The sequence below is a fragment of the Cynara cardunculus genome, unplaced genomic scaffold, assembly GCF_001531365.2.
Source record: "Cynara cardunculus var. scolymus isolate 2C unplaced genomic scaffold, CcrdV1 Un_Scaffold_5331, whole genome shotgun sequence".
Lineage (NCBI taxonomy): Eukaryota > Viridiplantae > Streptophyta > Magnoliopsida > Asterales > Asteraceae > Cynara > Cynara cardunculus.
In genome coordinates this window covers 4,537-17,780 of record NW_020202354.1, presented here as the reverse complement: position 1 = coordinate 17,780, position 13,244 = coordinate 4,537, and the positions used below count along the sequence as shown (strand labels likewise).

The 13,244-nt window shown below is 33.1% G+C and overlaps 1 protein-coding gene across 1 annotated transcript; it reads right to left on the bottom strand.

Moving 5' to 3' along the window:
- Nucleotides 1-1,184: 1,184 nt before the first annotated feature.
- Nucleotides 1,185-9,707, bottom strand: LOC112504359 (MLO-like protein 13). Its single transcript, XM_025108293.1, has 13 exons — nt 9,576-9,707; nt 9,182-9,239; nt 8,772-9,094; nt 8,565-8,625; nt 8,383-8,462; nt 7,093-7,167; nt 6,027-6,115; nt 5,863-5,912; nt 2,901-2,941; nt 2,605-2,799; nt 2,451-2,518; nt 1,825-1,885; nt 1,185-1,571 (listed from the first exon to the last, which is right to left on the bottom strand). Exons 1-13 carry the CDS (start codon nt 9,705-9,707, stop codon nt 1,344-1,346), a joined length of 1,461 nt encoding a protein of 486 aa, XP_024964061.1. The 3' UTR covers nt 1,185-1,343.
- Between the last annotated feature and the right edge of the window lie 3,537 nt (nt 9,708-13,244).

Genomic DNA, 13,244 nt, shown 5'->3' with positions numbered 1-13,244 from the left:
GCATCTTATGCACTTGAACTAGTAGAGAATGATCAAAGCTTTTGGAGGAGATAATTTTGAAGCCTGAAGTGGGATTTATACATTTCTTGACTCTTACAATTAGGCGTTTCACTATCTTTGATATTTTGGGTGTAAAATCATCCTTGAGTGGCTGATTCCTTTTGTTTTCATCATTTGGGATTATAAACATTTATTATTTCTGAATCATGTGGTTGTTTAAAATGGTGTAGTCCAAACATTTGGTTATTTTCCCAATTTCCATACTTTATTGATACTAATTGTTTTAGTCTTTATGCAACTTGAACACTTGTAATTGTATGGAGCTTTGATGATTGAAGGTTAATTTGATTACTAAATTTGTAATTGTTTAGGAAATCAATGCTAGTAACAAATAGCATATAAGAATTTGTTTGAAGTGGTGTTATGATATGAAACCGGGTAAAATGTAAAAAGAGTTAACCAATCTTATGTATTATAACTCACTCAGAAAAAGTTTCATTAGAGCTTTAATTAGGGTTTTGCACTTGAAATCACTTTATTGCTAAGAGAAAAGCTTGTTGCTTGCAAATGTTATTTGTTTTGGAATTGATCCTCAACAACTTGTTAAGGATTATAACCGGTTTAATCATATGATTTGTATAGTTGAAATAATATCATCAACATAAAATGAAATAACTTATGTAACCCAAATGTCGAGATGTCTTTATATTTGATAGTTTCAATTTATCTATCACTTGCACAATTAGTTTTTAAGTCAAAAATCCCCCCCCCCCCCAATTTACTTGTAAGTAACAATCTATGTAATTATTTATTTGGCATTTATAGTTAAAATCGAGTCTCTGTAAACTCGACCTGACTTACCACTATTTAAACTTTGATTGTAATCAAGTGGATAGTTGGAATTATTGTTTGACGGACTCGACATTCGTCATCCCTACGATCGAGCGGACTGAGCACCTGCCCATGGGCTCAGGAAAAAAAGAAAGAACAAAGCCAAATTCTTTAGTATATATTAGAAGTGCATAAAACAACTTGTAGATAAAATGTGCCCAAAATATTCTCTTGTATAGAGTATAAATGGGCCCAACAAAGAGGAGAAGAAAACTGAAAATATGTTAAAAACTAATTGACTCTTGGATCTCTACATGCTATTGATCAACTAAGGAGTGAAAAGACAAATTGTTTTTCCATGTTGAATAATTATCCATCTTTCTCACACACTAAGTCAAGTTTTAGTAAAAAGAACCAAACGATACTACTACACGATGTTAAAGTATGCATTCCCAAGCCTCTAATGATATTATCGAAAGTCGATATATTGGTTAATTGATGAATCCAAGTGGTTATACTTGTTCTGGAATAAGAACCGGACTTGACAACTCTATCGTCGAGGTTGTAGTTCCTTGATCGATTGTTATAGTTTCATCATTTAGTCGTGGTTGATTTTCTAATCTGTGAGGATGACTGCTTCCAGCTAAGCTTGAGTCAGGTCGCCCCCTTTCTCCAACCCAATCAGAGATGAGGTCAAGTTGAAGTTGGTTGAATATGCTTCGTTTGAACATACTTCCCATCTGCAACATACAATAAATAAATATGGGATTATTACATTTTTAATTAATTAAATGACAATTTTACTATTAATCATAATATGAATAACGAATTTTAACATCTCATAGTTAAAGATAGAACTGAAAACTGATACTTATTTTGAGATAAATTTAATTAGAACTACAAACATTTATTTTGAGACAGATGAAACGTATGCTTTACATAGAATAAAATATTAAGGGTAAAACGAGAAATATTCACTATTACTAAACATACCTGAGATACAAGGGCATACAAAGGTAAAGTGCTATAACTGCAAAGCACTTGAACAATAGCCCTATACATATGACTAGCAATTAGAATCCATAGAAAAACAATAGATATAATTTATCTTTAGACAAGCTTATTCTTGTGATATTTGAAGTATGTATAAGCATCTTGTACTAGCTGTGATTTTACCAATGTACCCCTAATAGCATAATACTAATATAGAGGAAGAGTCATGCGAGAAACCGATCAACTTACAAGAAGTGCGAAGAAGCATAATCGAATGTGGATTTTAGAGCAAAATCACATGTGATACAAACTCATGCAAAAGGATGCACGCAACTCGTCAATGCGACCAAGGTTGCGTGAAAAAAATCGCTCAGTGTAATGGCTGGTCAACATGGTATGTGTATCACATGTGATTTAGCCATTCTCACACTTCTCGTAAGTTAACCGACTTCTCACTTGTAGCCGCCCCTAATGATATATGTTTAATTAATTCATCTTTTTCCAAGAATCCCTTTGAGCCATATCCTGCTCCTCCGTAGATCCTCGGTATGGGTCTTCTAACATTATTGTTTGCCGAACTTGTGATGTAATATTCTGTGGATCATCAGAAACGTTTTAAGCCTTACCCAAGAACAAGTTTGGTGACAATGTAGCCCACTTTTTCCATGACACAAGAGTCAAATCCATATGTTGTCTGTGTGACAAAATAGATAAAATTATAGTTATATATCTCATGAGAAGAAAGCTCGGGATTTTGTCACGTGATAATTATAGACTTACCCAAACCCAGAAAAAGAAACCGATTTCAAAAGAATTTTGAAACAAGATGAAATGAATCAAGTAAATGATGATTTTAGGGCTATTGCACCAAAAATGATCGTCGGTGGGTTTTACTGCGTCCCCACTTTTCTCGGCAACATCTCTTGCCAAACGAGTAATAATGTGCTCTAAGTGAGCACCCACGAGCAGTAGAAGCTGTTGCACCAACCCCAAGGGAAGTTACTACATATATATATATATATAGTGCATGCAGAGGTCATTTGAAATCATTAGAAACTTCATATTTCCAAACTTACAATGAGGGGCAAAAACGACAACCAGAAGTATGTGTACCAACCTGCATTCCATTTACAAAACTCGTTACAAAAGCTTTAATAGAGAAAGTATATATCCATTATATGGCAATTTAGTTAATATGATTTTAAAAAACTAAGCTTTAATAAATAAATAAAATACATTTTTTCCTTTTTATTTTATTTTATGTTGTTAAAATAAATTATAATGCATACATAGTTAAAGCATATATATATATATCCGACTAACAAACCACCATCATATCCCTACCCTACACCCTCCTCTTATAAAATAAAAAAATTCATATCCTAATTTTCACGTATCGATCATATATATATATATATATATATATAGAGCGATCAAATAAAAACCGTCTTTATTTATGTAAACCGTGTAAACTAATTTCATTCATTCATTTTCTTAATCAATGGTTAAGATTAATCAAGATTATTTAAGGATATTAAAAATTAAAAATACATTTTATAATACCGATAAGGGCAAAAAGATAAAACCAAATATTATTAATGAAAGTAATTTATTTTTTATAAAGTAATTTATTATTTTTACATTAACATTTATTATTATTAGTGAAACTAATTTATTTTTCATCTTGCAATTATTTCATGACGAACCGCCTACATTATGCACCCGTTTCATTTTGCATTTCATCTACTGAATGGATCACCTACACCATCACTGAAACGTGTTTCACCATGAAAGCAGTTCACCACTCATTATTCAATGACGTCATGAACCAGTTTCACCTTCATGAAACCTGTTTCATGTAAATTATTTTTTTTTATTTCACTCATGATTTGATGCATTCTTTTCTTTAATCCTTACAATCTTCAAGATTCTGGAGCATATTACAATCTTCAAGATCACGAAACAGATTCATCATGTACCGGCCCGTTTCATCATGCAATTATTTCATGACGAACCAAATAAATTATGCACCCGTTTCATGTTCCATATTTTTTCCTACTAAACGGATCAACTACACCATCACTAAAACGTGGTTCACCATGAAACGATTTCATATTACTCATGAATCAATTACAACATGAACCAGTTTCACCTTCATGAAACCTGTTTCATTAACATTATTTTTTAATTTGAACCATAATTTACGATTTCATTTCATAATGCAATACAATCTTCAAAACACGTTTGCAGATTCAATCTCATAACAATATATCAAATTCAAATTTTTAATATTATAATATAAGTAAATATTTAAATGTTATCATTTATACAATTTCCTTTATTACGTTTCCTTAGTTAAGATTTATTAATAACTTCCATATTTAATAGAAAATATTGTAAATGACCGAAATACCCTTATTGATTAAATTTAATTAGAAAAAAATGGAATTTTTCTATTGGTCGAAATTGGTTTACACGGTTTCTTAAAAATGCACGTTTTCATTTGAACGAGTCCCTATATATATATATATATATATATATATATATATATATATATATATATATATGGGAGCGTTCAAATAAAAATCACTCAATTTGTAAAAACCGTGAAAAACTCATTCAACCAATCATAATTTTTCATTTTGTTCATTTTTTTTGTAATTATGAGAGGTTGATTAACTTAATCATGGATATTATCATCTTCATTATTTTAATTTTAGAGAAAATACATGAAACAGTTTCATTAAAATTTCATTAAATATTATATGAAACAATTTCATAACCATATATGAAACAAATTCATCAAAAAAAGTATTATATGAAACAATTTCATAACCATATATGAAACAAATTCATCAAAAAAAATATTATATGAAACAATTTCACAAGATTAAACAATTTCATGAATTTTTTTTCATAAGATTAAACAATAAAATCGACGTATGAGAGTGGTTTGTACGGTTTTTACAAATGATGGTGTTTTCATTTGATCGCTCCTATATATATATTCAAAGAGAAATTATAAAACATAATTTAAATAAATTTATTTACAAGCAATTTATGGGAGAAAGGAGAATTCAGAAATTCGGTGAAGGTGATATTTATCTCCCCCGATCCCTCAACCCATCATGTGGTTTTAAGATGAAAACTATTATCTTGTTAACTTTTTTTGAGTTCAAAAAAATGTAGTTTTGGGTATAAATTTAGAGTAAATTACGATTTTCTAATATTAACCGTTATACAGTAAAATGACAATTATACCCTTATTAAAATAAAAAATAGAAAATGAAAATTTTTTATTAGTCGATAGTGGTTTGTATAGTTTTCACGAATCAGGAGGTTTGTAATCTAACGTCCTCTCTCTCTCTCTCTCTCTCTATATATATATATATATATATATATATATGTCTGTGTGTGTGTATAGGAATCATGTATTATTTTGTACATTAACGATATTCTTCTTGATCTTTTAAATAGTTATCATTCTTGTTTGAACCTACATGCATACATGCATATATATATATATATATATATATAATTAATAGGTAAAGACAACATAGACAAACGATAATAAAAATACAAAAACACCCCCGCTTGGTTGAGAAATTTTAACGGTGTTAATCAAGGGACCGTTTTCAAAGCAAATTGCAAACTATGGTGACCATTACTGTAATTAGCAAAATCTGGGAACATTGTTCGTAGTTAGGGTTAAATTTACCACATAGACTAAAATAGTAGTCTAGTCTCTTTTTTTTATTATTTAAATTGCATTAAAATGAAATGTATTTTATTTGTTTTTCTATTTTGATTCACAAACATGTCAAAGAAGATTAACGTTTAATGATAAAAATATATATAATGGTTTCCGATTATGACGTTATAGATAGTATTCATTAATTGCATGCATCACAGTCCTGATATGTTCTTTTAATTGTATCAAAGACATAGCATAAATGCATATTCCTAAAGTGATGTCTAACATATGTTTCATTGTCGTTTCATTTGTGTAAGATAGAATGTAATAGGTGAGGTACATACCACTAATGTTGAGAAGCAAAAAGACAATGACGAAGAGCCACAAATACCAACTGTTGGAAAACGATAAATACCAGATTAAAACGTAACAACAAGATGATCAAATTTGAAGATATTTAGCCCCAACACAAACTAAATTATTATGCAAATAATAGTGTGAAGTATACCTTATGCCAACAATTTTTTTAAAATCATACTCCAATGTTCGTAACATGTACTTGTGAAAGTTAAAATTCGGGTTGCCACGACAATGTTCCTACGAATAGAAAACACATTTTTTACAAGACAGAAGAAATGAAATCAGGAGTGAGCAATAGAGTTGGCCTTCTAGGACGACCATCCATTATTGGACGTCTTAATAGAGTATTTAACGAGACTTTAAGTTTATTGGACCAAAAGTCAAGGTTCTATATAAAGGTGTTACAATAAATTTTTACGTATTAAAGCGACCCAATAAATTCTATCGACAAAGTTAAACATCCTAATATGAAACAAAAACTTAATCATTATAGGTCACTTTTGAACGTTGTCTTATACTAATAGTATATTTTTTTTCAAAAGTAACGTATAAAGGTAACATTTTAGTTTTGTTCTCATATTAGGTCGCTCAACTTCTAGATAGAACGTCTTAGTAACTTATTGTAACATAGTTAGATAGGACTTCAGGTCCTATAAACTTAAATCCATAAATTTATTCTATTACCACTACAACAAAATTGGGTTTATAGGATGTCACTGGTTTCTAAGTGTCCTTATATGATATTACTGCTTTGTAGGACTTAATTTTAGGACCACAATAGAAAATGTTCAATCTAAAAGCATTGTAATAAGTTAATAAGACGCTTTTGAATTTTTTAACAAGTTTTTTAGGACACTTTTAATATAAAGTGTCGCATTAACAATTTTATAAAGTGTCCTATAAACTCATCTTTTTATAGGACAACTTTTTTAAATAGTATCCTATAAAATTTGTTTATGGGACGCTTGTATAAAAACTATCCAAAAAAACTTGTTAAAACATCCAAAAACATCCTATAAACCTATTACAATGCCTTTAGATAGGACACTTTATTTTTTGGTCCTATGAATTAAGTCCTATAAAGCGATATGTTAGGACACTTAATTTTTTTGGCATCTTATAAATTCGATTTTGTTGTAGACGCAAGTGAGTCCTAAAAGACCCAATATTATGTTGCAGTGGGTCTAGTGAACAGTTGGAAGTGTTTAATTTACCTGTATGAATCCTGTTCGAAGTGCAAGGTAATCTGCTTTGGTCACTGATCCATAAAATTGCTTGAAGAATGATACCTACAAACAAAGGTGTACATATATGAGTTGGGTTTAAATGAGAAGAGGTAAAAATAAGTGAACACGAAAACGTCTATATCACATGTAATTTTGGATTGAAAATCACTAGTGATCAAGGTTCGGTCAATGCTCTTAGGTTGGCAAGCCAAGGGCATATGTATTCATGCTCTTGCATTTACCAAACCATAATCAAGTGTGATATTTAGTTTAAAATCACCTGTGATTTGAACGTTTTCATGTTCTCTTATTCTGAACATGTTCATGTTTCAATCTCCCAGTATGTGTGTGTGTGTAGAGCATGTTCAATTAAAAACCTAAGTCTCCTTGTGAACCGTGGGAGAAAGAGAGCACGCCATGTGTCTCATACATTCACAAATTATTCATCATAAATGGTGTATCATTCATCATGAATGGTTAATCAATTCATCATGTATCATGAATCATATATTATTTATCATGAATAGTTAACGGATATTTGCGTTCATTATTCATGATGTAGGGACACATGTCGTACCTCCTTTGTCCCCCAGTTTACAACGGGGAAAAAAAATTGAAATTGAACTTTCCACTATACACACACACCCCATCTGATGTAGGATTTGGCGTAGAGGACCATGCCTTATTGTTCCTAGAGGCTCATAATTGGGCTAACATGGGACGTCACGCTTAAACATACATAAGTTTTGCTATGAGCTTCGTTTCAAGCACATAATACGCTGATTCGAAGCTTGGAAAGAGGAGTATGCGTTGGATAGCATCGAAAGGGGCCTACGGGGTTTTTTTTAAGGCCTAAAAACCCGTTTAAACATGTTTTGGGAACACTTTTGTTTTTTATACTATATTTTTCATTTTTCATTTAGGTTTTATATGTTTGGTCCATCATCATTTTGCTTTTCAAGTCGGTTTATGTTTGAGGCTCTTATTTTTATGTTTTGGTGTAATATGGATGGTTAGTGGTTTAATACAACGACTTCCATTTTCCATCCAAAATTTTAGTTGGTTGGGAACTTGATTTGAGCCTAAAGTTCTGTATCCGTTGAATCAACGAAATTTAAAAGAGACTGTTCCAAGGTATTCCCAGAATCAACGGGTTAAACCTTCATCTTTGTTATAGTAAGCTGCATCACCATCCAATCCATTAAGCTAGGTTTATGCATACTAAAGAATTAATGGGCATTTAGTGATATTGAAGAGTTAAGAAACAGATAGACTCACAATCCATCGAACTACTGGCAACTTTCTGTAATGTCCAATTGTACGTTGCGCAAAAAACTGGCGATAATTGTGACCGTGACCTACGGTTTATATAAATTATCATAAACAAGTGTTACATATTTATATATGTAACAAACGAAATGGAAGGCGATTGAATTGAACCATAAAGAAATCAAGTTTACCGTTCTTCGCTGGTCCATTGAGCCTGTTTATCGAGTGCTCCCAATGCTCCCACTCTCGTATCTGCACGAACGAGATACATGATGCCAAAAGAATTTTATAGTTGACGTCATTTATTTTTGGCAATCATATAACTTTGATTAGCGTTTTAGTAAGCTTCATGGTTCTTATATACAAGAGTAGAAGTAGAAGTAGAAGTAGAAGATTACCTTAGCAACTCCAAGGACCATGGTGGTGGCACAGAAGATGACATGAACAACTGCTAAAACGAATACGAATATATGAAGTTGATGCAATCCTTCTAACGAAACGAGTTGCACCTTTCCCTTGGCGGTGCAGTGATTCGTACCGGGGTCTTCCTCGGACAGAAGATGCCGCCCGAAATTGAAGATTAAATGATGGGTTGTTTCTTTTTCTTCTTTTCGTTTGCATGGAAGCATGTAGTTGGCAAGATGTGATGGAATGCAGATTTTGCTTATCGTACGTTGAGAAACAGTCAACAGCAACGATATGAATCCCAACAGCATCAATTCTGATACAAAATTCATGTGCAGCAGTCAAGAATATTCAGTAATCGACGTGAAGCATATATATGCAATTGGCAATTAAGTTTATGTACCTTCTTGTAGTTTCTGCAAGGCCTCGTAAAGCGCATCTTGATGACTTCGTTTTAGCCACTATGAAACCATTGGAACACATGCAGAACTTCATTTATTCAGCACACACACACACATACACACACACACATATATATATATATGTGTGTATATTTGACTATATATATATTGAAAATCAAGTGAAAATCATATTTATATGTTATAAACATGTTTACATACAAAACAATTAATGAATGTTTGGCTTATGAAACACCACCATGTAACTTTGCATACTTTAGATATATGTTGTTTCATATAAGGTTCGCAAGTTTATAACATATTTTGTCGATCTCTATGTGGATCTTCTCTTTGTTAGTAGATAGTGAATGTTTATGCAGAATGAATGGAAGGTGATACCTTGCCAAGAAGATGAAGGCCGCGTTCAGCAAGCAAAGAGATGAGAACGATGATGGAGCAGATAACAGCAACGATCCATGTTGGTGTGTACTCCAAAGATCTGGATCCACCGCCGGCCTCCGACTCCGCCATGGTTCAGATATCAATCCGAAAAAGAATGGAAAAGGAGGATGGAGATATAGGATTTAATTAATGGGGGTGTAGTATGGTCATAGCTAGTAGGCATACAATGCAACAATGGTCAGAATTAGATATAAAAAGAGGCAAAGAATGTGTGCTGCTCAAGGTGAAGGTTATAACAAGTAAAGAACAACACTTTTGTTTTTTTATTTTTTAACTTCACACCTTAGTTTTGTCAAGGTTTCAGGTTTCATGTTTCATTAACAAATTTTTTATTCCAAATATTGTATGTAACTTTTTGGTTCATTTTTCTTTTTTTGTTGTTTATTTTTATTTTTGTTATTATATATATATATATATATATATATATTTGTATGATTTATGTTAACTTAAACTCATATAGATAACTTAAAGTGTATTATATTTATGCAAATATATATGGGTTTTGGTGATTGGCTAAATAAGTTTTATATTATTCGATTTTTTTTTTGTTTTTGGACCAAAATAATTAAATGAAAACCAATTGCTTTATTTCTATTTTGAGAATCAACTTCAAAAACTTTTCATTTTAGTAAAGCCAATATTGAACAACACTATAAAATAACCAAATATTTTAATTTGAAATTTCTTTTGAAAATGTGGTGTTGTAACGGATTTTCGGTAACTTTTCTAGAAGATGACAACTTGGTCAGAAAGCAACTTTTCAATGGATTTTGGACAAAAAATTTGATAGATAGTTTCCGTCAAACAGTCCATGAAAACTGTGAGGGATTTTGGATGAAACTTGGTTAATCGTAGTTGACTATTTGTGGGTTTTTTCAATGAGTTTTCGACAAACTTAATCGAGGGATTTTCAACAAACAGAGTTTTGAGGGTTTTCAATAAATTATTTGTCAAGCATAGTTGAGCATATTCGACCTTTACCATCCAATGAGAGTTGCCCAAAATGGTCCAAGTAAATCAACACCCCATAGCTACTCAGGACCGCAACGCAATAAGGCTTTTCACTCTAGTTGTGGCTTCGCTCCTATATTCTAGTTCTAACTTTCAAGCTCTAACTCCTATGAGATTTTGTGAATTTCAATAATCAATCACAATCAGATAAATTCTTCAAGAACAATTAAGAGTAGAGAGAGATTTTTCACCAAGCTTGAAATGATATTTCTTGAGAGAGAAATTACAAAGTGATTAGCATGAACTAATTACAATTAACCAGCTAAAAACTATTTATACTAGGAAAGTTGTAAAGCTAACTATTACAAAGCAATTACAAAATTGAGAGAAATTGAATACAACATTTAAGCACAATCTTGAACCCAACAATCTTCCCCTTTGGATTCAAGTTCGAGACATTGTGAATCTTGACTTTCTAAGCCCAAGTAGTGTCTCAAGCCTCCTTAAAGCACTCCGGTATTGCAATTTGTCATCTAGCAGGTTCAAAGCATTAATCAGAAGATACCTCTCCTTCGTACTCATTCTCTCCGATTTCGCGGCTTTATCGTTGTCAACTTTGATTTTCTCTAGTGCACTACACACCATCCTTATAGTACCATCACTGTACTTGTTCAGCTCTCTAAATCTCATAAACTTCTTTATCCGACCTTCAGCATCGTAGACCACACCAAACTCCAGATCTTCAAGTATAATGTAAAGAGGATAGCCTTCAATATCATCAAGTTCTTGATCTGGTCTTTTCAAATTAATGATCTTTTGATTGTCTTCAAGACCCATTTGTATATCTAGAACCATTGATACTTTGATATGACTCTTCATAAATCTCTTGATCGCCTCTAAAGCAATAATTGCTCATTCTCTTCTTACTGTCAGATTCCGTAGTTCATGATACATATGCTCCAAGTCTTCTAAGTAGAGATTAGAGAAATCAGCTTCGTTGAACGTCCAGACCCGTCCATCTTGTCTTGTAACGGTAAACACTGGATACCAAACTCTAAGGAGTCTATTGGCATCAATTTGTTTGATGGAGACAATGTGATGTCTAGTCCGTACTTGGCTAATCGGGAGGCGCTTTGCTTTAAGAAAATGCTTATACTCCAAACGATATTCTCGGGTTTCTTTATGAATCCCAAGAATTTTATCTGTGCTAAGAGCTTTGTGTTGTCGAAGAAAGATACCGAAGTAGATGTCTTCCAGGTAAGGATCTTTAATTCGTGCTTTGTCGTAACCTGGAAAATTAGCTCGTATTGCAAACGGCACGTAATTCTTAGTGAACATCTCTGTAGGATCATACGCCGTTCTCAGAGTTTCTGAAGCACCATGATCAACTGAAGTGGAAGGTTCAGAAGAAGTCTGATGATCACCCTGGAATGGAAAGATTGGTTCATCTTCATTGATATCAGCTTCAATGTCAAAGTACATTTCAGATGACTCATCAATATTCTCAATATCTTCACCAAAGTCGTGAACTCCACTCAGTTCTTTAGCGAAATCTTCATTAAAGCCCACGTTGGTAGACAAATCCAAAAACAACCTTGTCTCTACAGTGGAGTCTGCCGGCTTTTCAACCATTGGCTCGATCATAGGATTTGTCTCCATGGCTATCTCTTCTTCAACTATTTCCAAGCTTGTAGTCCTTTCCCTTATTCTTTCTGGAACTAGACTTTCAACATTAACCGCTTCAGTATCTGGCTCCCTTTCAACAATTTGAACATGAACAGACGACTCAGCCAATCTCTGTCTTTTTATCTCCCCCTCATGATGATCAGGATCATCCAGATCATCATGCCTTCTTTTCAGGGAGGTGGCTTGAGCGCGACACATATCTTCTAAGATCGATACCCTTTCGGATAGGGCATCAATAGAATTCTTTAAAGCTTGAGTGTTGGATGTAATTAGCTTGCTAACTTTTGAGAAATTAGCAGCAATTACATCTTGAAAGGCCAAGAACTCTAAGGCTCGAACAGTTGGGTTATCATCTACAAGTTGTCGAAGGAGCCTAACCAAGTCTGCATCAGCCGCATCAGGATTTTGAGTAGACATCAGTTTTGCGTATAACAACGATTTAAGCTCATCCACCGATTGATCTTGTACCCTCGGAAGCTCAGGCACAGGCAATGGTGATAGCACAGACGGTTGTTTATCAACTAACGGCTCCTTTCCCTTCATCATCCTCTTTAGACTTAGAATCTGCGCTTCCATGTGATCCTGAACAACCTTTAGGGCACCGTCCAAGTACTTCCTTGATACAAAGTCAGGTAAACTCACACCTGGATCACTTAGATTACCAGTTGAAAAAACTGTTGTGTCTACGTTCAGTGTTGGCATGATATTAGCACTGGTAGGACTTCCGACCGGTCCTTATGGTAAGTCAAAAGACTCCACTCTGGTCATTCCGGCAAGTTCACTAAGAACTGCAGGTTGAGCAACAGATGCTCTCGACTCGTGTGTACCTATGTGTATCGATGCTAGACTCGAGGTGCCGTCAGAATCAATGTCATAGGCCGGGGCAGAGGCCTACTATCTTCAATATCCACATTCTCCGAATGAGAAGCAGATAGATTATGTGTTAAGTCCCCGTGAGAAATTGAAACA

Excerpts from the sequence above, each read along its gene's own strand:
- LOC112504359 (XM_025108293.1), bottom strand. The coding sequence starts at position 9,707 with ATGGCGGAGTCGGAGGCCGGCGGTGGATCCAGATCTTTGGAGTACACA. Across the intron at positions 9,095-9,181 it reads CTTGCAGAAACTACAAGAAG|AATTGATGCTGTTGGGATTC; the intron begins GTACATAAACTT and ends ATTTTGTATCAG. Across the intron at positions 2,800-2,900 it reads TGTCGTTTTTGCCCCTCATT|CTTCTACTGCTCGTGGGTGC; the intron begins GTAAGTTTGGAA and ends TTGGTGCAACAG.